Here is a 24,131-nt window from a genome sequence, read left to right on the forward strand (position 1 = left end):
TTACTGCCCACAGGTCAAAACCAACCTGCCACCTGTTTTTGTAAAAAAAAAAAAAAAAATTTCTGAAGCACAGCTGCTCTCATTTATTTACCTGTTACCTGTGGCTGCTTTTGTACTGTAGTAAAAAGCTGAGAAGTTGGGGCTTTTTAAATTTCTCTCAGTAACCTCGTTCTCAGGGTATCAGTCTTACAGATTTTTCGCTATGTTTATTCTTAGGTGCTTTATATTTTCATGTTGTTCTAAACAGTATCTTTTTTATTGAGAAACTTTACTGAGATAACTGTTGATTTTCTGGAACACATTCAACTTGACAATGATACATTATACTTTTTTTCATATTGCTTTTTTTTTTGAAGAATTTTTTATCTGTTGTCATCAGTGAGATTGGCATATAATTTCCTTTAAAAAGAGCTTTTATCGGGAATGGTTGGTTTGGAGTGTTGTGCTGGTTTCAGGCGCACAGCAAAGCAGCGTGCGCGTGCAGACGTCCACTCGGGCGCTCTCCCCGCACGGGCGGGCCGTTAGAGAGCGCTGAGCAGAGTGCGCCATAGTGGGTCCTCCCAGCACTGCCTGTTCTTAAAGTGCCCACAGCAAGCTTTGGAGTCAAGGTTTTATGTCTTCGTACAATGATATGGGGCATACTCTCTCACTTTGTGTTCCCCTGTTTATGCAGGGGGAGTCCTGCATAAGACTGAGATGTGTTTCTTCAAATGTTTGATAGAATTCTCTAGTAAAGCCCTTGCAGTCTGGAGTTTTCTGTATGGGGAGGCTTTTAGTTATAGATTTTGTTTCTTTTGACCCTCTATAACTCCTTTTTTTTTTTTTTTGGTCAGTTTACTTAAGTGTGTTTCTCAAAGAAATTTATCTTTTCAGATTTACAGAATTTGGCATAAACTTGTTCCTGACATGCTCTTGTGACAGTGTCTGTAGGTGCTCAGGGGTGTTCCTGGAGCCGTCTCTGCTGCCTCCTGTTTCTCTCTTTTCAAATACCAGTCTCCCCGCTCCCCATCGCCTCTCTTCCCTCTCTTCCTCCTCCTTCCTCTGCTCCCCGCTTCACTTCCAGAATGAGGACGGTTGGGACCCCCTGCCTCCCACATGTCCCCATGGCCCTGGTAGAGCCCTGGGTCTGCCTCAGTGCAGGGGCCTGAACTCACAGGCCCCTTATTTCAGGGGCCAAGGAGGCCTCTGCATGGGCCCCTCCTGGCCATCTGTGCTCGGCCAGCCGCCCCTCCACCCTCCTTTCCCAAAACCTCAGTCCTGTGCCTTCTGCCATCTATGGGACCTGTCAGCTTTCCGGGTTTGCGGCTCGTGTCAGGGACCATCAGCCCTGTCTGCACTGGTTACTTCTGGGGAGACCTGGGGCAGTGCGCATGGAGTAGTCACTCTGACCTCTCACTCAGGTGTTTGGGCCCCCTTGGTGCCCAGGCTCAGTGTGGGGGAAATTCTGCCAGCCCAGGGCCCTCTCAGGCTCCCCACTGCCTCCTGGACTTGTCTGTGTTCAGGTCTCTGCCTGTCACTGAGGTCATCTTTCTTATAACTCTTGCCACGTCTTTCCATTGTTTCTGCTCAGTGTTGCTGGAAATACATCTTTCTGTGGCAGTTCTCGGGGGAAGACAGTGTTTCCTAGGATCAGGGCCTGCCCTGCTCGCCTCTCAGGGTCCATCTGGTTGCAGGTGATTGCGTTCCTGAGGAAGAAGGACAAGTTCATCAGCCTGGTGTTGAAGCACATCGGCACGTCAGCCCTCATGGACCTGCTGCTGCGCCTGGTCAGCTGCGTGGAGCCTGCGGGGCTCCGGCAGGAAGTCCTGCACGTGAGTGTGTGGGCCCTCCTCCCCGTGTGTGCCGTCTGCAGCTTCTCTGAGTGTGGACTAAGCGCCTGGCACTGGGTGGCGGGGGTTGGCGGGGCAGCCCTGAGGTGCCCAGCACCCAGCTTTCCACCCAGCAGGACCTTCCCTCCTGGCTGGGCCCTCAGAGGTTCTCATGGCGGCTTGTGTTTGAGGCGGGGTCTGTCCTCTGCACCTTTTCTCTTGTCTTGCCTCGGTCCATTCATGAGCAGAGCAGAAGGGGGCTGCCTTGCTTGCGCCTCCCCTCCAGGGGCCTGCCAGGGCTCTGTTGGGCGCTCTTCCTGCGCCCAGGCGCCCGCCCGAGAGGAAGCACTCGCCTTCCGGGCTCCACGTAGAGGTCGTGCAGACTGGAGTTGGCCTGCTGTCGGTCCTGCCGCCCGTGCCTGTGTCTGTCCTGACGCTCTTGCAGTGAGGTGCCCCCCACAGCTCCCTGGGCTTCCCAGAAAAGAGAGGGTCCTCAGCCGGGGAGCCCAGGAGATCTGTGCTAGTCACTGTTAGCTGTTGATCGGCAGGTTGTGTTTGTAATTTAAAGTAAGGTGAGTAAAGCGTCGAGCCTCCTGGCCAGGCTCCAGCTCCTGGCATCGACAGTCGCCACTCTTAGGCTCATGGCTTGTTTCCTGTCAGAGCGGCTGCCCGCTGAGAACGAGCTGTACTGGCCCTCGTGGCTTGGCTAGCACGGCGCGAGCGCCAGCGCTGTCAGAAGCTGGCGGAGCCCTGCCCGGGACGCGCGGAGCCTGCTGTGGATAAGGAAGTGCGTGGAGGAGCCCGGCTGCCCTGGAAGGCCCAAGTGCCACCGGGAGCAGCTGGGCTGTGTGCGGGAGCGCACCCCCAGGCCCCGGCAGGGGGCTCCTGGCTCTGCTGCGGGGGTGTCCTGTGAGCAGAGTTGCGTGTGCTCGAGTGAACCACGGGCGCATGTGGACGGGGCCTCCCTCCTCTTGGCATCTTCGGGTCACTCCAGAACTCGGCCACTGCCTGTGCCTGCTGGGCCTGGGTACGCGCCGATGCGGTGAGGTGTCTGTGCTAGAGCCTGGACCTCCCTTCCATTCAGTCAGATGTGAGCAGTCACTGACACGCCTCCGTTTCCCTTTCAGTGGCTTAATGAAGAGAAGACCATTCAGAGACTCGTGGAGCTGATCCATCCGAGTCAGGATGAAGACGTGAGTAGGGGCTCACGGAGCCACCTTGGGGTGGGAGCCCGGCTCAGGGCGGCCGCGGGCACTCGCTCGCACTGTCTGAGGGCAGGCCACTCGTCCTCAGATGCAGACTGACGAGTCCTCCTCTTCCTTTAATTAGGCACTGACTTCTAGTTGGCTTTTTTCTAAAACATGAAGCATGCATATTATAAAAAACCGGTTGGAATAGGGTTGTGCTAGTTATCTGTGGCTCAGTGACAGGTCACCCCAAACGCTGATTCCCTGTAACAGTATTGTCTCATCTCCGCTTTTATGGGCCAGGGTCACAGGTCCTCTGCCCAGGGTCTCTCACAAGACTGTGACCATCTCAGGACCCGCCCCTGGAGGCTCGGCGGGGCTGAGTGTCTTGAGGGCTGCTGCCCGAGGCTGCCCTCAGCTCCGCCCCGCCGCCCTGCAGGCAGCTCAGAGCTGCTCCTCTGGCCCAGGCACCCCTCTTGGGGACGGCCCTCACTGGCCGCGTCTGGCTCCCAAGGGGGAGTCCAAGGGCATGAGCCCTGGAGGAAGCCTGTGGGGTGGCCCCCCTTCTCCTGTGGTGTCCCTGAGGGTGTCGGGTGTAGCCCGAGAGGCGTCTTCCGCTCGGGACGGCTGCGCACATTCTCGGTGCTTTGGAGAAGGCGCTGCTGGCTCGTGTCTCACCTTTGGCTGCTGCCTGGCTGTGCTGTGTGGGGCCGTGTTGCCCACGCGTCTGACCAGGCAGTGGGCAAGGGTTGCTGGGCTCCAGATTGGGGTGAGCGCTGGGCACCGACTGGCCCCTCCGCAGGCCTGGGGCCGCCAGGCTGCTCTCGTTGGCCCTGAAGGAGCCCCAGAGCGCATCGTGCAGCCTGTTCCCTGTGCTGCGCACGCCAGGGCTGGGCATGCGGTGCTGCCTGCCCGGAGCCTCCAGCTGAGTCTTCCTCTGATCCTGCTCACCTGCTCCGTAGCCTCATCCCACACGGTTGGCAAGCGCCCCGAGTCAAAGAATCTGCGTTTTCAGAGGCTTCGTGTTTCCATAGAAAAGCTGAGTCCTTTGTGTTCTCTGTAGCAACTTTCCTGTTTTCATTAGCTCACAGGACTCACCCTGTGTATTAATAGCCACTTACTAATCTAAAGCAGAGACCTGGAGCAGGGTCTGCGGGGCGTACTTGCCCACCAAGGCCCAGTGCACACGCCTGAGGGGCGGCCAGGGCTGCACTCTGTGGGCAGAGGCTGGCCCTGAGGGCGGCTCTACGTGCCCATCTTGCAGAGGCAGTCCAACGCTTCCCAGACGCTTTGTGACATCGTCCGGCTGGGCAGGGAGCAGGGCAGCCAGCTGCTGGAGGCTCCGCAGCCAGACCCCCTCCTCACGGTGCTGGAGTCGTGAGTGTGGGCTGCAGCGCTGCGGGCCTGGGGGCGGGGGCTGGGGACGCTGCTGCCTCGGATCACTTCTCAGGAGCTCGCCCCTACCCAGGGTTACCTTGATGGGCCTCTTCCGCAGGGGAGGGGTCTCTGCGGGTCTCCTGGCAGGTCCAGGAAGTGTGGGCCCTGGGGCAGCTGTGTCCTGAGGACCGGGGTGCTCGGCCTGAGCCCCAAGTAGGGCCCCTCTGGGGTTTGGGTGCTGCTCCTTTGGTGGGGGTGGGGTCTGTGTGTCTGCCCACCGGGCCGTGACCTCGTCGTGTCCTACAGGCAGGAGTGCGTGGAGCAGCTGCTGAGGAACATGTTTGATGGAGTGCAGACTGAGCTCTGCCTCGTCAGTGGGACGCAGGTGTTGCTTACCTTGCTGGAGCCCAGGCGGGCGGGGTGAGTGTCCCCCGAGAGGGAAGAGCTGCCCCTTCAGTGGCCTGAGGCCCAGGGCAGCGCCTGGGGTGTGCAGTCTGCGTCTTTAACATCTTTAGTTACGCAGGTAATCCTGGGGATCCTTTTCTCGTTGAAAGATAGACCCTATGGCAGTGGCCAAGTCTCCTCTGACCTTCGCCATCAGTCACGTTCCCACCTCAGCCCAAAGGAGCCCCGTCTCCAGTGTGCAGTGCTTGTCCACGCGTGCGTCCCTGCAGCGTGTGGGCGCGGGTGTGCGTGTGGCACGTGCACTGCTGACATCTGACCCCCAGGGAGACTGCGGTCCCCGCGTGTCCTTGCTCTGGAGGGGCTTCACTGCAGCCTGTGCCCTTTTTTTTTTTTTTTAAAGAAAGAAAACCAGAAAATGATAAGAAATTGACTTAATTTCAGTGGTGAGATTGTTGGCAGTTTCTCTTTCTCACTCTGATACCCAATACATATTTATTACCTGAAACTAGAATTATGATGTTATCATCGTTTTCTCTGGTTCAGCAAGCAGAATATTGATGTTTTATTTGCGTGAGCCCAGGGAGGCTGGGCCCTTCGCACAGGAAGGAGGCCTCTGGTGGAGGCCTTGCCTGCAGCTCAGGGACAGGAGGGCCATTGGGCAGAGACGGCCGCTAGCTATCTTTGGCATTTTTATCCTTTCGTGTATTTAAACACTGGAAACAGTGTTTATATAAAAAGCCAAGGGGTGGTGTGGCCAGTCCTGTCTGTGTCTCGGGTTAGGAGGGGTCAGCAGGAAGGGCTTCAAGGCGGGTGAGGGGGAGCCGAGCTCATTGGGCTGTGACGCTGCGGCCCACCAGCCCCCATCCTGTGCAGTCAGCAGCGCCCCCGGAGACGAGCGGACATAGCCAGGAGGGCTGCGGGGTGACGGGGGCGTCCCTGTGTCCAGCCGCTTCTGGTCCACAGGTCAGAGGGCTTGCTGGACTCCTGCTCTCAGGGACTGGACAGGTCGTGCACCATCAGCCCCGGTGTCCTGCATGGCATCGAGCCGCGGCTGAAGGACTTCCACCAGCTTCTGCTCAGCCCGCCCAAGGTAGGTGTCCTGAGCAGAGGCGACCTTGTGGGTGGGGTTGCTGGCAAGGCGAGGACCGCATGCGTTGCCCGCAATAGCGGACACACTCAAGCCCCATCTGCTGAGTGTCCATCTTCTCTTATGGGAGGCCTGGGAGTAGAGCGGTTCACTGACCCCCAGATGACTCCTGCCTTCTGATAAGGGGTTGCCCAAGGCCCAGATACACTGTAGGCCTGGCCTCTGTGTGGGGGACACCCAGCCAAGGGTCAGGGGGTCCCCAGGGAGACCCTTAGCTGCACTGAGCAGCTCTGGGCAGAGTTGGCGACACTGAAGAAGGCCCACTTCTTCGCCCCCTTAGTCCTTCAGCGTAGCCGGGGAGAGGCTGGGCAGGTGGGCAGGGCGGGCGGGCCGCCCAGCCTCTCCCTGGGTCTCCTGCTCAGCACCGTCTGTGCTGCTGCTTCTGTTTGCCAACCTGCTTGTGGTCTCCTTCCCACTGGAAAGGGGGGCCTGTGAAAGCAGGGATTCTGGAACATTCAGCTAATGAAAAGGTGGACTGCGTGCAGGATGACCTGTCACAGGGCCAGCTTTCTCATCAGGCTCCTCTGCCTTATGAGCTCAGGTCACACCCCTGTGGCTGGCCGGCGGAGACCAGGGTGCCCTGGGCTCCCGGCAGCAGCAGCCCGCCCGGGGCCACTCTGTGAGCCCTGAGGGAAGCGCTGAGGCTCTTCACCTGACCAACTCCCTGTCTCCTCCCGCAGACCACCTTGAGGGCTCCTCCCCAGCTAGGCCACGTCACACAGCAGGGGCTCCTGAGCTTAAGTGAAGCCCACAGGTGGGCACAGGCTTGAACTGGCGGTGCTTCTGTGTTTGCAGAAAGCAGCCATCCTGACCTCCGTCGGCGTGCTGGAGGAGCCCCTGGGCAACGCGCGCCTGCACAGCGCCCGCCTCGTGGCTGCCCTGCTGCACACAGGCACACCCAGCATCAACCAGGAGCTCTGCCGGCTCGACACCATGGGGCTGCTGCTGGTGAGTGCGCCCGCGGGCGCCTGTCAGGAACGGGGGCCAGGCCGCAGCCCCAGACCAGGCCCGCCTAAGGGAGGCTGCGCAGAGACACGTCCTGCCCCCAGGCCCTGCCTCAGTGTTGGTTCACACAGGGCTGCCCTGAAAGCAGAGGTGGTGGGGAAACAGGCCTCCCCTTTCTCGATTCTGCCTCAGAATGTTGTAGCTCTTCAGCCTAAAACAGCCTGAAGAGCTGCTCCTCGTCCTCCCACAAGGAGCCGCCTTGGAACTGGGCCTGAAGGACCGCCTGCCTCAGGCGAAGTCCCTGGGCTTTGCTGTGACCGTGGAGCTCAGACGTGGGTCAGAGGGCGGCTGGGAAAGGCCTCATTTCCGCTCCCCTCCCCCAAAGCAGATTCTCTCTCTCCCACTTTTCATTTGATTCTGGCAGAACATACGTATATAATGTGAGACACACTGCTGTGACAGCTGTCACCCGTGTGGCTCATCGCTCACAATGTGGTACAGCCATCACCACCATTGCCAGGCCGTGCTCCTCTCCTCCGACTGACCGTCACATGCTCGGTCGTCCTCCCACGCTGCCCAGCCCCACGCTTCTGCCGCCTGTCTGCGGTCTGACTGGCCCAGGCCTGTGTGCGTGGCTCTGCGGCCTTTGTGCTCCTTGCGTGTCTGGCTTATTTCATCCCCAGCCCCGCGCTTCTGCCTCCTGTCTGTGGGTCTCGCTGGCCCTGGCCTGTGTGCGTGGCTCTGCGACCTGTGTGCTCCTTGCGTGTCTGACTGCTCTCGCGCAGGGACGTCCGCCCGGGCTGCAGCGCGTGCCACGGCTCTTTCCCTCTCTCAGGCCGCATGGCGTTTCATTGTGTGGACATACTGCGTTCTGTGTATCCGTTCATACATTGATGGACAATGGGTTGCTTCCACATTTTGGCCATTTTCTAAAAAAAATTTGTATGCTTATTTTTCACTTGGCCATGAGGCATGACATGAGGGATCTCAGCTCCCTGACCAGGGCTCAGACCTGTGCCCCCCGCACTGGAAGTGTGGAGCCCTGATACCCAGGCTGCCACAGAGGGCCTCGGTGTGGCCGCTGAACACAGTGCTCCAGCTCAGTCGCTCAGTCGTGTCCGACTCTCGGCGACCCGATGGCCTGCAGCACGCCAGGCCTCCCTGTCCATCACCAACTCCCGGAGTCTACTCAAACTCGTGTCCGTTCAGTGGGTGATGCCAGCCAACCAGCCATCTCATCCTCTGTCGTCCCCTTCTCCTCCTGCCCTCAATCTTTCCCAGCATCAGGGTCTTTTCCAGTGAGTCAGTTCTTCGCATCAGGTGGCCAAAGTATTGGAGCTTCAGCCTCAGCATCAATCCTTCCAATGAATATTCAGGACTGATCTCCTTCAGAATGGACTGCTTGGATCTCCCTGCAGTTCAAGGGACTCTCAAGAGTCGTCTCTAACACCACAGTTCAAAAGCATCGATTCTTCAGCCCTCAGCTTTCTTTATAGTCCAACTCTCACATCCATACATGACCACAGGAAAAACCATAGCCTTGACTAGACGGACTTTTGTTGGCAAAATAAAGTCTCTGATTTTTAATGTGCTGTCTAGGTTGGTCATAAATTTCCTTCCAAGGAGCCAAGTGTCTTTTAATTTCACGGCTGCAGTCACCATCTGCAGTGATTTTGGAGCCAAAAAAAATAGTCTGTCACTGTTTCTACTGTTTCCCCATCTATTTGCCATGAAGTGATGGGACCAGATGCCATGATCTTCATTTTCTGAATGTTGAGCTTTAAGCCAGCTTTTTCATTCTCCTCTTTCACTTTCATCAAGAGGCTCTTCAGTTCTTCTTCACTTTCTGCCATAAGGGTGGTGTCATCTGCTTATCTGAGGTTATTGATATTTCTCCCGGCAATCTTGATTCCAACTTGTGCTTCATCCAGCCCAGCATTTCTCAAGATATACTTTGCATATAAGTTAAACAAGCAGGGTGACAATATATAGCCTTCAGTTCAGTTCAGTTCAGTTGCTCAGTCGTGTCCGACTCTCAGCGACCCCATGAATCGCAGCACACCGGGCCTCTCTGTCCATCTCCAACTCCCGGAGTTCACTCAGACTCAAGTCCATCGAGTCCGTGATGCCATCCAGCCATCTCATCCTCTGTCGTCCCCTTCTCCTCCTGCGCCCAATCCCTCCCAGCATCAGGGTCTTTTCAAATGAGTCAGCTCTTCGCATGAGGTGGCCAAAGTACTGGAGCTTCAGCTTTAGCATCATTCCTTCCAAAGAAATCCCAGGGCTGATCTCCTTCAGAATGGACTGGTTGGATCTCCTTGCAGTCCAAGGGACTCTCAAGAGTCTTCTCCAACACCACAGTTCAAAAGCATCCATTCTTCGGGGCTCAGCCTTCTTCACAGTCCAGCTCTCACATCCATACATGAGCAAGAAAAAACCATAGCCTTGACCAGATGGACCTTAGTCGGCAAAGTCATGTCTCTGCTTTTTAATATGCTATCTAGGTTGCTCATAGCTTTTCTTCCAAGGAGTAAGCGTCTTTTAATTTCATGGCTGCAGTCACCATCTGCAGTGATTTTGGAGCCCCCCAAAATAAAGTCTGACACTGTTTCCACTGTTTCCCCATCTATTTCCCATGAAGTGATGGGACCAGATGCCATGATCTTCGTTTTCTGAATGTTGAGCTTTAAGCCAACTTTTTCACTCTCCTCTTTCACTTTCATCAAGAGGCTTTTTAGCTCCTCTTCACTTTCTGCCATAAGGGTGGTGTCATCTGCATATCTGAGGTTATTGATATTTCTCCCGGCAATCTTGATTCCAACTTGTGCTTCATCCAGCCCAGCATTTCTCAAGATATACTTTGCATATAAGTTAAACAAGCTGGGTGACAATATATAGCCTTCAGTTCAGTTCAGTTCAGTTGCTCAGTCGTTACAGCCTTGACGTACTCCTTTTCCTATTTGGAACCAGTCTGTTGTTCCATGTCCGGTTCTAACTGTTGCTTCCTGACCTGCATACAGATTTCTCAAGAGGCAGGTCGGGTGGTCTGGTATTCCCATCTCTTTCAGAATTGTCCACAGTTTATTATGGTCCACACAGTCAAAGGCTTTGGCATAGTCAATAAAGCAGAAATAGATGTTTTTCTGGAACTCTCTTGCTTTTTTGATGATCCAGCAGATGTTGGCAATTTGATCTCTGGTTCCTCTGCCTTTTCTTTTTTTTCTTTTTTTAGCTCTCTTCCGAGGTTTATAAGTTCTTTCCTCAAGAAGCTGTCTTTTTGCAGATGTTTGTTGTTGCGAGTTGTGGTGATGGGGACTACCCTAGTTGCAGTGCACAAGCTTTTCGTTGCGGCGGCTTCTCTTGTCGTGCGGCACAGGCTCTAGGATGTGGGGGCTTCAGTAGGTGCAGCACGTGGACTCAGTAGTTACGGCTCCTGGGCTCTAGACCACAGGCTCAGCAGTTGTGGTGCAGGGACTTAGTTGCTCAGCAGTTGTGGTGCAGGGACTTAGTTGCTCAGCAGCATGTGGGATCCTCCCAGATCAGGGCTCGAACCCATGTCTCCTGCATTGGCAGGCGGATTCTTTACCACTGAGCCGCCAGGGAAGCCCTCCTCTGCCTTTTCTAAAACCAGCTTGAACATCAGGGAGTTCACCGTTCACGTATTGCTGAAGCCTGGCTTGGAGAATTTTGAGTATTACTTTACTAGCATGCGAGATGAGTGCAATTGTGCGGTAGTTTGAGCATTCTTTGACATTGCTTTTCTTTGGGATTGGAATGAAAACTGACCTTTTCCAGTCCTGTGGCTACTGCTGAGTTTTCCAAATTTGCTGGCATATTGAGTGCAGCACTTTGACAGCATCATCTTTCAGGATTTGAAACAGCTCAACTGGAATTCCATCACCTCCACTAGCTTTGTTCGTAGTGATGCTTTCTAAGGCCCACTTGACTTCACATTCCAAGATGTCTGGCTCTAGGTGAGTGATCACATCATCATTATCTGGGTCGTGAAGATCTTTTTTATACAGTTCTTCCATGTATTCTTCCCACCTCTTCTTAATATCTTCTGCTTATGTTAGGTCCATACCATTTCTGTCCTTTATCAAGCCCATCTTTGCATGAAATGTTCTCTTGGTATCTCTAATTTTCTTGAAGAGATCTCTAGTCTTTCCCATTCTGTCGTTTTCCTCTATTTCTTTGCATTGATTGCTGAAGAGGCTTTCTTATCTCTTCTTGCTGTTCTTTGGAACTCTGCATTCAGATGCTTATATCTTTCCTTTTCGCCTCTCTTCTTTTCACAGCTATTTGTAAGGCCTCCCCAGACAGCCATTTTGCTTTTTTGCATTTCTTTCCCATGGGGATGGTCTTGATCCCTGTCTCCTGTACAGTGTCACAAACCTCATTCCATAGTTCATCAGGCACTCTATCTATCAGATCTAGGCCCTTAAATCTATTTCTCATTTCCACTGTATAATCATAAGGGATTTGATTTAGGTCATACCTGAATGGTCTAGTAGTTTTCCCTACTTTCTTCAATTTCAGTCTGAGTTTGGCAATAGGGAGTTCATGATCTGAGCCACAGTCAGCTCCTGGTCTTGTTTTTGCTGACTGTATAGAGCTTCTCCATCTTTGGCTGCCAAGAATATAATCAATCTGATTTCGGTGTTGACCATCTGGTGATGTCCATGTGTAGAGTCTTCTCTTGTGTTGTTGGAAGAGGGTGTTTGCTAGGACCAGTGCATTTTTTTGGCAAAATTCTATTAGTCTTTGCCCTGCTTCATTCCGCATTCCAAGGCCAAACTTGCCTGCTACTCCAGGTGTTTCTTGACTTCCTACTTTTGCATTCCAGTCCCCTATAATGAAAAGGACATCTTTTTTGGGTGTTAGTTCTAAAAGGTCTTGTAGGTCTTCATAAAACCATTCAACTCCAGTTTCTTCAGCGTTACTGGTTGGGGCATAGACTTGGATTACTGTGATATTGAATGGTTTGCCTTGGAAACAAACAGAGATAATTCTGTCATTTTTGAGATTGCATCCAAGTACTGCATTTCGGACTCTTCTGTTGACCATGATGGCTACTCCCTTTCTTCTGAGGGATTCCTGCCCGCAGTAGTAGATATAATGGTCATCTGAGTTAAAATCACCCATTCCAGTCCATTTTCGTTCTCTGATTCCTAGAATGTCGACATTCACCCTTGCCATCTCCTGTTTGACCACTTCCAATTTGCCTCAATTCATGGACCTGACATTCCAGGTTCCTATGCAATATTGCTCTTTGCAGCATCGGATCTTGCTTCTATCACCAGTCACATCCACACCTGGGTATTGTTTTTGCTTTGGCTCCATCCCTTCATTCTTTCTGGAGTTATTTCTCCACTGATCTCCAGTAGCATATTGGGCACCTACTGACCTGGGGAGTTCCTCTTTCGGTATCCTATCATTTTGCCTTTTCATACTGTTCATGGGGTTCTCAAGGCAAGAATACTGAAGTGGTTTGCCATTCCCTTCTCCAGTGGACCACATTCTGTCAGACCTCTCCACCATGACCCGCCCGTTTTGGGTTGCCCCATAGGCATGGCTTGGTTTCATTGAGTTAGACAAGGCTGTGGTCCTAGTGTGATTAGATTGACTAGTTTTCTGTGAGTACGGTTTCAGTGTGTCTGCCCTCTGATGCCCTCTTACAGCACCTACCATCTTACTTGGGTTTCTCTTACCTTGGGCGTGGAGTATCTCTTCACGGCTGCCTCAGCAAGGCACAGCCGCTGCTCCTTACCCCAGCCATGTTGATACATATACAGCCTTGATGTACTCTTTTCCTATTTGGAACCAGTCTGTTGTTCCATGTCCAATTCTAACTGTTGCTTCCTGACTTGCATACAGATTTCTCAAGAGGCAGGTCAGGTGGTCTGGTATTCCCATCTCTCTCAGATTTTTCCAAAGTTTGTTGTGATCCACAGCAAGGTACGGTCAGCAGCGGCCTGCCGCAGGGGCAGGGGCCCTGGGTGCAGCAGCCCTGGGTGTTCCAGAAGCCCTCTTGGAGGAGGTCTCCCTTAACCCCATCCTAGAGCCGCCAGAGCTCACACAGGACTGGGACACAGACTCTTGGAGGGCACAAGCAGAACCTGGTGCACCAGGACCCAGGAGAAAGGGGCAGCGACCCCCAGAAGACTGACCCAGACTTGCCCGGGAGGGTCCAGGCGTCTCTGGGGAGGCGTGGGTCGGCGCCGGCCTGCTGCAGGGCCGGGGGCGCTGAGTGTGGCAGTGCCTGCACGGGGCCTTTTGAAGGAGGCGCCATTGTCTTCGTTGCCTCCACCATAGTTTGGCCCAGGGTTAAATAGCAGGGAAGGAACACAGCCATCAACAGAATATTGGATTAACGATTTACTGAGCATGGCCCCGCCCGTCAGAACAAGAGCCAGTTTCCCCCTCAGTTAGTCTCTCCCATCAGGAAGCTTCCCTACGCCTCTTATCCTCATCCATCGGAGGGCAGACAGGCTGAAAACCACAATCACAGGAAACTAACCAGTCTGCTCTCATGGACCACAGCCGTGTCTAACTCAGTGAAACTATGAGCCCTGCCATGTGGGGCCACCCAAGATGGACGGGCCATGGTGGAGAGTTCTGACAAAACGTGGTCCACTGGAGAAGGGAATGGCAAGCCACTTCAGTATGCTTGCCTTGAGAAGCCATGAAAATGCTCCTGTAACTGTGGGTGTGTAAGAAGCCTGAGCCCGTGCTCTCACCTGCTCTCACTGCGTCCCCAGAGGTGGAGTCGATGGAGCATGTAGTGATTCTGCGTCCAGCTGTTGGAGGCAGTGGGATTCGCACCGGCAATTTCTTCACAGCCTCACTTACACATGCTTTCTGTTTTTTTGATAATAGCCATCCTGACGGGTTTCAGGTGGCATCTCACTATTGCGGTTTTTTAATAAGTCTGTTTCTGTGTTCGGCTACACTGGGTCTCCGCTGCTGTGGGGGCCGCCGTCCAGCTGCGGTGAGCAAGCTTTCCGTCACAGTGGTGTCTCGTCGCAGAGCTCAGGCTTCAGTAGTCGAGGTGCAGACTCAGCTGCCCCGTGGCATACGGGGTGTCATTACTGGCTCCCCGGGCAGGGATGGAGCCACAGCCCCTGCGTTGGAAGACAGGTTCCTAACCACTGGGCCACCAGGGACGCCCTCACTGTGTTTCGATTTGTGTTTCCCGGTGGCGCAGTGGTGAAGAACCCACCTGCCAGTCCAGGAGGCACCAGAGACACAAGCTCAGGCCCTGAGTTGCAGAGATCCCTGGAGTGGGAAGTGGCAGCCCACTCCAGTATTCTTATCTGAAAACCCGTGGGCAGAGGAGCCCAGTGAACTGTACAGCCCATGGGGTCGCAGAGAGTTGGTCATGGCTGAGCAGCTAAGCGTGTGCCCCATCTCCCCACCCTGTGCACCTGGCTTCCTTCCGTGGGGGCAGCAGGAGGTCTGGGCGTGGGCTGCTGTGAGCCCTGCTGGGTGTGAGGTGGCCATGGGGCATGGGTAAGGCCCGCCCCCCGCCCTGCCATTGAGGCCTGCTGACCTCAGGCAGGTCTGGAGGAGGCCCCGCGCGGGATGCCACTGCCCATTCAGCCCCCAGGGGCTTCCACCCCAGGCCCCTTGGGGAATGTCCACACGGGCACCTAGTCATGGCCCCCAGGGGGTGGAGAATCGCTCACGCTCCCGGTGATTTGTGGGTCTAAGATAAAATCATAAAAGAAGGATGATAAAAACATGACATAGCAAAACGTGCATCATGTAGCGGAGGTGATTTTACAGGAAACTCGCAGCTTCATGGAGACGCACCCGAGAGGGAGCAAGGCTGAGCCACCATGGGCCAAGCCTCTCACTTAGGACGGGGGAAAACACACCCACAGGAAGCACTCAGGAGCAGAGATTAGAGATAGAAGCACGGCCTAGGCTGGATGGGGAGAGGTTGTGGGTGGTTCTTTGCGGAAGTTGCTAGAAGCCCTGCAGCCAGATGTCAGGGTGGAGTGGGAGGGGGACAGAGCGGGCGGGGGGGGCAGTGTGGGAGGGGGCCAGTGTGGGAAGGGGGCCAGTGTGGGAGGGGGCCAGTGTGGGAGGGGGCCAGTGTGGGAGGCGAACGGACAACAGGGTCCCCTCAGGCTCCGCCCACAGGAGACAGCCTGGTGCGTCCCTCGTCCCCTGTCTCTGCAGGACCTGTTTTTTAAGTACACTTGGAATAATTTCCTGCACCTCCAAGTGGAGCTCTGCATAGCTGCCATCCTGTCCCACGCTGCCCGGGAGGACAGGGCCGTAGCCAATGGACCCGAGGGGGCGCTGGAGCCTCCACCCTCCAGCGGGGACCCAGCAATCCCCCAGCCTGCCAGCAGCCTCCCTGAGAGCACCATGGTGACCCATGTAAGTCCAGCTGGGGTCATGTGAGTTGCCGTGTCCTGCCTGTCTCTGCATCCTGTGTGCCCTGAGGTCCACCCAGGCCATGTGCACAGGCGGGGCTGTGGGCCTTGTGTGGTCTCCTTAACCCTCACATGACGTGGGTGGGCTGCTCTGCTTTTGAAACCAGGAGACAGGAGACCCCAGCACTCGTGGGTAGAGGGTCTAGGAGGGGTGCCAAGGAGCCCTGATGCTGCCTATGTTGGCTCATCTGGGCTGTGGGGGCGAGCGGCCCCCAGATGACGTGTCTGCCGCGGCAGGAGTACCCGGGGAAGAGCAAACGCGCTTTGATTCTCATGAGGGGGCTTCCTGGGGCTGTGAGCCTCTGGGGAGAGTGGCGGCTCTGCACGGCTCTCCCGCTTTCCCAATAGCCCGAGACCCCCAGGGCTGGCCTTCTGGGGGCTGCAAGCCCTGCGTGGCCAGTGCCAGGCCTGCAGGGAGTTGGTCTAAGTGCTCCTTGGCGCTCCCTAAGGAGGGGAGGGAAAAGCAGAACATGGCACACGTGGTCCCCAAGCCAAGAGCCCAGCGGTGCACACTGGGCCCCAGGAGTCAGCCATGCCGCCCTCCTGCAGGTGACGCGAGGCCGGGGCGGGGGGGCGGGGCAAGGGGCCCCTGGGTCTGTGGCCAGAGGCCTGGGAGAGAGTCCTGAGGGGCCATGCCTGCAGGCCTGACCTGGGCGACAGCAAAGGCAGCTTCGGTGGGGAGAGGGCCACGGGGCACGGGGGCGGTGCTTGGGCCCTCCCACATGGTGAGGCTGCATGTGGGTGCAAGTGCGGCTGAGACCGGCACAGCCTCTGCAGGCGGGGGAGCTGCAAAGGGCTGGGGGCAGGGCAGCCCCGGGCCAGCGGCCTCCGCCCCGAACAGGGAGAGCAGGGGCGTGGCCAGCGGCAGGCGGCGGGCCGGAACTCGTGTCCCCTCGTGGATGTCCCTGGACGGCACCTGCCTGGGGCTGTGGTGGGGACCGTAGGGCTGGGCTCTGATGCCAGGTGTGCCCACAGGGAGCTCGGGGCTGACGTGTCCGCGTGCTGCCCGCTGAGCCCACTCAGCCCCGGGGGTGGGCGGACGGGGCGTGCTGCCCGCTGACCTGACCTGACCGCTGCCGCCTGTCCCCAGCTGTTCCAGAAGTGTTGCCTGGTCCAGAGGATCCTGGAGGCATGGGAAGCCAACGACCACACTCAGTAAGAGCCCTGGGGCCTGCGTGGGGCTCGGGGGGTGCCACGGAGGGTTTGTTTCCGAGGACAGGCCCCACTGCTGGGGGAGCAGCTGTGCTGCTGGCGGGGCTGAGGCACAGGGCAGGCGGGCGGCGCAGCTGGGCCGCACTCAGGGTCCTGCTCCTTGAGGCCTGCTTGCCCGGCTTTGGGGCCCCTCGCCTGCTCAGCAGCGGAGACCCCAGTCCTGTGTTCCACGCCGTCTCAGGTCCCTGTGCCAGCCTCCAGCTGTGGCGCTCACGGAAGCCTCAAACCCTGGGCAGAGCGCCCAGGCCAGTCCCTGCCTCCTCCCTGCCCCTCCTGGCCTCTGGTCCCTTTGATCGGCTGGGGCCTCTCTCAAACGAGCAGGTGGTGTCACCCGCCGCTCAGAGGTCTCGACTGCCCGGGTACCTGGTGGGGCTGCAGGGCCCTCTCTGCTCCCACTCTGCCCTCCTGAGAGCTGCTCTGGGCGGGGCTCTCTGCGACCTCAGCTGGTTCATCCTTCCTGTCCTGCTGTGCTGAACCCACAGATCTGCGTCCGTCCTCACGGAGCCCCAGGCACGGTGGGGTCACCCTGGCTTCCGCTGGGCCCGGGTGTGGTGACTCGGGAGGCCTGTGCTGGGTCTCCTCCTGTGTTTCGCTTGTTGGTGCACACGTGTGTGTGCCTGTGTCGAGAAATGGCTCAGTGCTGTTAACCGAGGAGTCTCTGAGCCCCAGGAAGCAGCGGACAGGTGTGTGACGCCTCAGCCCAGCTCTCCTGTGTCCTGAGCAGCTTGCTCACAGGCCTCCACCCTCGTCCGGCTTCGTCTCTGGCTGGTTCCTCCCAGTCTCGTGACCCCTTTCCCCTGCTGGGGGGCCGCCGAGTCAGCACCCTGGGTGTCCTCTCTGGCCGTGGCTGGGCTGAGCAGAGAACACGGTGCAGAGCAGGTGCCGCCCGCGGGGACCCGAGCCTGCGTCTTTCCGTCCTCTGCTGTCGGCCGCCCAGGGGGCAGATGAGAGGCTGAGGAAGGGCCGTGTGGGCGTGCTGGTGGCCGCCAGCCAGGGCGGGGACAGCCGCCCCTGCTGCTGCCCGCTGCTGGGTCCCCAGTTGGCCCTCAGTCTCCCTGGGTCTTGGGACGCCCTCAGGCAGCTCTCGCGGCCCCAACGCGACCCTGGTGTGCCGGGCCTCCGGCTGTGCAAAGTTGAGTTGGGGGCGCTGGCGCCGAGCACATGCGGCTCAGCGAGCTCCGCGGGGAGGAGGCCTGTGGGAGGCGGCGGCCGACGCTGGGCCACGCGGGGCCCCGCTGACCTGATGCTCCCTCTCCTAGGGCGGCGGGCGGCATGAGGCGCGGGAACATGGGCCACCTCACCCGGATTGCCAACGCGGTGGTGCAGAGCCTGGAGGGGGGCCCCCTGCAGAGCCAGGTCAGCGAGGCCTTCCGAGGTGAGCGCCTCCAGGCCCGGGCATCGCTGCCCGCGGTGCCCCCTGCACTGCGGCCTTCATCGGGTGGGACTGGCCCTGCTGCTGGATGGTCAGCTCGCCTCCCACGGGGTGACCTGCCCAGTGGGCCTTGGGCCTGAGTTGGTTCCCTGCTGAGCCCTGTGCTGTTAGTAAGAGCAGCCCGGAGCCCTTTGGGGCCCCCTCTCATCGCGGTCTGCGGCCTCTCCACCTGGGGCTGCCGTGTGCCCCTTGTGTATCCCGGACGCCACTCTTCAGCTCCCAGCAGCGCATCCTGGGCTGAGCTGGGGGGGCCTGAGGGGTTCAGATGGGAGGAGGTGGGCAGCCTGGCCTCTCGGGGAGGAGGACAGCACCTCTGAAGCAGTGGGTGCCAGCAAGGGTGAGCACTCGGGGCGCCAGGGGCGAGTGCACACAAGCCAGGCCCGAGGGCAGGAGAGCAGCAGCCCAGAGGGCGGGATTCTGAGGGCAGTGAGGGGCTGTGGGTGGAGGCTGAGGACAGGCCCGGCCCGGGGCGAGGGGGCGCTGGGGAACGCTGAGCAGGCGCGCACCGTCTGGGAGCCCTGGCTGGCTGTGCGTGCCGCCTGGGGCCCCTGAGCCCGCCGGGGCGCGGGAAGCTGCCTTGCCGATGTGCAGCTGGTCGTTTGCGTGCATACGGCCTTGGCGTGTGCCCTGCCGTGCCCCGCCAGGCACCTCCACAGTGGCCGCCGTGGCCCCCACAGCCCAGGGACAGCTGTGAGCTCAGCAGCTGGGGGGGCCTCCGATACCAGCGTGGCGCTCAGTCCCTGGTGGGCTGGGTCAGTGTCTCATGGAGGCATGCGCCCCCGACGGCCCTGTGCAGGGGACGGGGGCGGGCGTCGGGGCCCGGTGCGCCCGGGAACATTCGCCCACGGGTCAGGCCTGTGAGGCCAGGACGGGTGCGCGCTGCCGCGGGGTTCCAGAAACCAGGGGCTCAGTGCACGGCCTTCCCACAGGGCTCCCGGCGGACTGCCGCGGGCGCTGGGAGAGCTTCGTGGAGGAGACGCTGTCGGAGGCCAACCGCAGGAACGCGGTGGACCTGGTGAGCAGGCCTGGCCTCCGGGCAGAGCTCTGCGGGCCCTGCGGTTCCGCCCGGCCTGGGCTCACGGGGCTGCCTGTGCAGAGGGCTGGGGCGGCAGGGTGCCCGCTCATGCCTGCCCGCCCTGGCCGTTGCAGGTGAGCACACACCACCTTCACCCCTCGAGTGAGGATGAGGACATGGAGGGCGTCCTCCCCAGCGAGCTGTCGCTGCAGCAGGTGTGTGCGGCCAGGCCTCCGTGTCCCCACAGCGCCGCACCCTGTGCGCCGCCAGAGCCGCCAAGGGGGCCCCGGGCACTCTGCATCCATGGGACCCATGGGGACGTGGTTGGCTCTGTGGACATGGCCGCCTCGGGCGCCCACCCAAGCGGGCAGGAGCTGGGAGAAGTCGCTGAGGGCATCTCCTGAGAGCAGCCGGCCCTGTCGTCCAGGCGTTCTCCGAATACCAGGTCCAGCAGATGACAGCCACCTTCGTGGACCAGTTTGGCTTCAGCGACGAGGAGTTTGCTGAGCAGGACGACAGTGTCAAGTGAGCCAGCAGCCTATGCCCGCCTCCCTCGTGCCCGCCGCGTCCTCGGTGCCTGTGGGCGGGAGCTGGGTGCCGCTTGGCCTGACCAGGTCCCTGGCCTGCGGTCAGCACGGCTCAGGCTGTCACACCACCTCCTCAGCTGGACCCACATGTAACCCCAGGGTCTCGAGGTGCCCTCCGGGGAGGGCGGCGGGCGGGTCGCCCCTGGCTGTGAGCCTGCAGTGTGGCGCCCCCGCCCCCACCCCTCAGGTCCAGACGGGGCCGCCTCCCGCCCCTTCTGGTGGAGGTGACGGTGTCCCTGCTGTCCCTGCAGCGCCCCATTCGACAGGATCGCAGAGATCAGCTTCAGCGTTGATGCCGATGACGACAGCGTGAGTCCGCGGGGTCTCTCGGAGGCGGCCAGGCTTTGTGGGCGCAAGGCCACGGGGCCCACGTGCACTCTCTCGCAGCCTGGCGCCGCGCTGTTTGAGGCCTGCTGCAGCGACCACATCCAGCCCTTCGACGAGGACGACGATCTCTGGGAGGCGGAGGAGACGCACCATGCAGCCCGCGTGACCAGAGCCAGGTGGGCCCGGACGCGCCGGCCCCGCCCCACCTCAGCCCCGCCTCAGCCCCGCCCCAGCTCTCGGGGAGGGCAGCTGACTCCTCTCCCCCCAGGTTCGGGGCCCCCCACGCCTCAGAGCGCTGCCTGAAGGATGGCCCAGAGCGCGGAGGCCAGGGTGCAGGCGAGGGTGTGGACGCCGCTCAGGCAGGCTCGCCGTGCGAGGGCGGCTCAGAAGGTGGGTGACGGGGCTGTGGGGGACCTGGGGGAGACGCAGAGACAAAGGGTCTGGTGACCCCACCCTGCAGCAGACCCCTTCAGCCCCTGACAGTCTCTGGGTGGAGCCCAGAGCCACCCTCCGGCCACGCTGTCCTGGCTGGGGTGGGTGTCCCTGGGACTCTGGGGGAGGCACGCCTGCCCCCCTGCTGCGGAGCCTCCACGGTCAGTCACGCCTGGACCCCAGGGCAGGGCTGGCCGGTCTGCCTGCTGGGCAAGGGTGTGGACACCTGTCTCCCCCAGCAGGCTCCCCATGGGCTGTGCCTGATGGGCCAGCGACTCCCATGGCTGCCAGCCCGGCCCCAGCAGTGGCGCTGGACGTGGGTTCCAGTGTGTGGGCAGCCGGCTCCCCCAGCACCTCTGCTCCAGAGGAGAAAGGCTGGGCCAAGTTCGCCGACTTCCAGCCTTTCTGTTGGTGAGGCGGGCGCTGGGGGGAGCGAGGGGCCCGGCTGCCTGAAGCCAGGTCTCCTGGCTTGGGCTGAGTGTCAGCCTCGTCCACAGCTCTGAGTCAGGGCCGAGGTGCAGCTCCCCGGTGGACACTGGCCACGGCGATGCCCAGGCTGGCCTGAACCAGGGCCCAGAGAGAGCCCGTGAGTGGGGGCCGCCTTGGGGCAGAGGAGTGGGATGGGGCAGCCGTGTCCCCTGGGTGATGGTGGGCCTGGAGCGGGCCTGTCGGCGGGGGGAGGGTCCATCTCCAAGCAAGGCCCCCGGGCTGGCCCACCGCCTCCCAGGGGCGGATGGCGGGGCGCACCGTGCTGCCATGTGCTTGTCCTGTGCCTGTGCAGGGCCTGGCCCTGAGCCCTGTCAGACAGACTTGGAAGCCACCAGGCTGCGTGGTTGGCCCTGCCTGCGGGGAGGACAGTTCTCTGCAGCTTCTGTGAATTCACAGACATGCGTGTGCATGTTGTACGGGCACAGTGGTGGGCGTGGGGGACAGGTGTGTCCCTGGGCCGTGGGCTGAAGTTCCCGCATGCTCCACACCGGCTCTCTGTCCTCACCTGGCATCGCTGGCCCCGTCTTGCAGTTGGTGCCTGGAGCACATGTGTCCCCAGGAAGGCACCCCTGGTGGCCGCCAGCAGCCGCGAGGATGAGCAGAAGGCAGCTGCTGCCTCAGAGGCTGTCGGTGTGGGTCCCAGCCAGAAGGCCTCCCCGCTGCCCGTGTTGGGCCCCAGGTGAGTAGGCGGGGCGGGCGGCAAGGGGCTCCCGGGGGCGTGCAGAGGCCTGGACCTGTGCTCCCTCTCGTCCTGACGGCCCTGTGACTTCTCAGAGGCCAGCTCTGGACAGGAGGGACACCCCTTCCTCTACGGGGAAGCCACGGGTGGTCACTGAGGTAGCGAGGGGCCAGCCCACCCCAGGCCTCGCTGGAGGGGATGGCCAGGCTTCGGGGGTCCCGGGGGGCGGGGGGCAGCTCTGGAGCTGCTGCCGTCCTGGGGGTGGGTGCTCAGTCCAGAGTCACAACCATCGCTGGGTGCCTCACACACACGTCTGTCTCACTGGGCCAGTAGGACGAGGGTGTCTGGGGCTCTGCTTCGGCCCAGGCCCTGACAGAGGTGCTCTCCCTGCGAGCTCAGCCCTGCAACCACTCCGTGTGCAGGGCAGGCCTACGGCCTGTGGGACCCCCTGTGGACAGATGCTCCGGGCTGGGCAGGCGGCAAGAGCTGTGTGCCGAGACGGGACGCGGGCGGCAGGGCTCTGGGCCGGGAGAGAAGCAGAGCTGAGTCGGCGTGAGGGGCGCCAGGTGGGCAGGGAGGACGGGGCTGCTCCCGGCTCCCCCGCCCCCTCGGATCCTCCTCCTCAGTTCTGGGGTCAGCCTGTCCATGGGGGCCCAGCTCTGCCTCAGCACACACTAGCTCCTGGGACCCAGGGGACGCCGATCCCACCGGTGCTGGGCTCACCCGTGGGCACAACCAGGAGGGAGCAGGCGCCCGTCAGGAGGGGCTGGTTCTCACCGAGCCGCTCAGGGAGACCCGAGGCTCAGCTTCTTCCCTTCCTGACCCCCGTTTCCCCCGAGGCGATGTTCTGAGAGCAAGTCCTTTGGTTTGGGGGGTGCACTTTGGGCCATTGTGGGTAACGAGCCAGGCTTGCCTGTAGGCTCCCCCCCAACCCTTGCTGCCTCCCCGGAGTCCTTGCGAGGCAGTGGGTGATGCCCTGTAGTGGGAGCGGGTGCGGCTGCTGGGTGCTGTGGGTGCTCCTGGGCCCCAGGCCGCCCTCCTGCGCTCCCTGTCTCCAGGGGTGGGTGGGCACATTCTGGGCAGATGTGGCCTGTGGCTGTCCAGGGAATGGCCCTGGGCCACATGGTCCACAGAAGGGCGTGGGCTGTGGGAGCACCTGAGGGTCATTCCCGAGCAGGCGGGGGCCTGCGGGGGGCACAGGGGCGGGCCGTCCTGGGTGAGCGCTCCTGGCAGGAGGCAGCTGCCTGGCGGGCTGTGCGGGGGGTGGGGTGGGGGGGGTCTCTGGAGTGTTTGGAACTTGGGGCGGCAGAACAGGGGCCCAGGTAACCAGAACCCATCTGCTGTGCAGGGCTGACTGTGCCCCCAGCTCACCGCCCGGCCCAGTGCCCCTGGACCCTGCCAAGGCGCCCACTGCCCCCGCTGAGGCCACCGTGACAGGCCCTGCGCCCCAGGCCGTCTCCCCCGTGCTGGCCGTGGCTGCTCCCCCCGGGCCCATGGTGGCCGCCACCACCGCCGCCCCCGCCAGCCCAGCCGTGTCCGTGGCGGCCGCCTTGGGGACAGTGCCGAGAGACAGGTGAGCCGGCAGGCCGGGGGAGGGGCGGGGGGCCCCGGGCCGGGGAGCCCAGCCCTGAGCGACCCCCCACCCCGCAGACAGGCTGGCGGGCCGCCGCCCTCCGGAGCCGCCCTCAGTGGCCCCGTGTGACGCCGCTGCTGCGCAGTCTTGGCACCCAGCCCAGAAAAGCACCTGGTGATGCAGTCTCTTTTTAATTTAATTTAATTTAATTTTAAAATAAATGCTGCATTGGTAAAGCTGGCACTTGGAACCAGCCAGACAGCCCCGCCTGCATTTCTCCTGCCTGACCCCGACTGGGTGGCCACGGGGGTCCAGCCCCGCACACAGCAATAAGGCCTTGGCCGTGGCTCTGCCCGTGGGAGCCCGGGGCTGCGACCCCAGAGGCCCGAGGGCCAGGCCAGACTCCACGGACTCCCTGCCTGTGTTTTACCAGTTTTTTCTTAGCAGATGCAGGAAGAGCCACGTGTTTGCACTTTTTATCTAGCGCAGGAGAGGGTCTCCGAGGCTCTGGGGCCAGATGCGGGGCTGGAGCAGGGCTGGCCAGACCGGGTCCCTAGCTGCCCAGAGCTGGGAGCGGGCCGTGCCAGGCTGCAAATGACTGCCTTAAAACCCAAGCTCCTGCAGCCTGGCAGGGTGTCCTGGGCCTCCCGCAGTGCGCGCTGGCGGTGTGGGCCGTGGGCGGGTCGGGGCAGGTCGGGGCGCCCCGAGCAGTGCTGGGGAGGCGCCAAGCTGTCCGGGGGGTGGGGGGGTGGTCTGCAGGGTCAGCTCACATGACCTGACGATCTGACGGCACTCAGACCCTCGCCTCCAATAAAGGTTGTCACTCACCTACAGACCTTGTGTCTCGCGTGGTGTTCAGCGGCAGGCCCTCCACTGCCCCAGGCCCGTCTGAGTCAGCGCCAAGAGCAGCTCCGCCTGGAGTTGAGCGCTGGGCAGGGCCTTAGCCCGACGGCTGTCTCCGGGCCGGGAGCCCCCCTCCCACAGTGGGTGCCCCACCGTGCTGTGCTCTCCACCCAGGACCTCTCGGGGGGCCCCTGGCCTCTGCAGTGCCACACCCCACCTCCTACCT

General features: G+C 60.2%; 1 protein-coding gene across 6 annotated transcripts in view; it reads left to right on the top strand.

The window, feature by feature from the left end:
* Window positions 1–23,794, top strand: part of PPP6R2 (protein phosphatase 6 regulatory subunit 2) — a 64,328-nt gene extending 40,534 nt beyond the window's left edge. For 3 of the 6 annotated variants that reach the window (XM_052641537.1, XM_052641536.1, XM_052641540.1), the window contains 19 exons: window positions 1,674–1,811; window positions 2,936–3,001; window positions 4,260–4,372; window positions 4,679–4,792; window positions 5,741–5,867; window positions 6,720–6,872; window positions 15,057–15,260; window positions 16,407–16,471; window positions 17,788–17,903; window positions 18,890–18,975; window positions 19,110–19,190; window positions 19,403–19,500; window positions 19,814–20,065; window positions 20,158–20,279; window positions 20,561–20,732; window positions 20,819–20,907; window positions 21,342–21,489; window positions 22,838–23,062; window positions 23,144–23,794. In XM_052641537.1, the coding sequence (XP_052497497.1) occupies window positions 1,674–1,811; window positions 2,936–3,001; window positions 4,260–4,372; window positions 4,679–4,792; window positions 5,741–5,867; window positions 6,720–6,872; window positions 15,057–15,260; window positions 16,407–16,471; window positions 17,788–17,903; window positions 18,890–18,975; window positions 19,110–19,190; window positions 19,403–19,500; window positions 19,814–20,065; window positions 20,158–20,279; window positions 20,561–20,732; window positions 20,819–20,907; window positions 21,342–21,489; window positions 22,838–23,062; window positions 23,144–23,240 (2,466 nt within the window). In that variant the 3' untranslated portion in view covers window positions 23,241–23,794. Of the gene's footprint in view, window positions 1–1,673; window positions 1,812–2,935; window positions 3,002–4,259; window positions 4,373–4,678; window positions 4,793–5,740; window positions 5,868–6,719; window positions 6,873–15,056; window positions 15,261–16,406; window positions 16,472–17,787; window positions 17,904–18,889; window positions 18,976–19,109; window positions 19,191–19,402; window positions 19,501–19,813; window positions 20,066–20,157; window positions 20,280–20,560; window positions 20,733–20,818; window positions 20,908–21,341; window positions 21,490–22,837; window positions 23,063–23,139 lie in introns of all 6 variants that reach the window. The other 3 variants (XM_052641541.1, XM_052641542.1, XM_052641543.1) reach the window with 3 other exon arrangements.
* Window positions 23,795–24,131: the final 337 nt, after the last annotated feature.

This window comes from Budorcas taxicolor, chromosome 5 (genome assembly GCF_023091745.1).
Source record: "Budorcas taxicolor isolate Tak-1 chromosome 5, Takin1.1, whole genome shotgun sequence".
NCBI classification, from domain to species: domain Eukaryota; kingdom Metazoa; phylum Chordata; class Mammalia; order Artiodactyla; family Bovidae; genus Budorcas; species Budorcas taxicolor.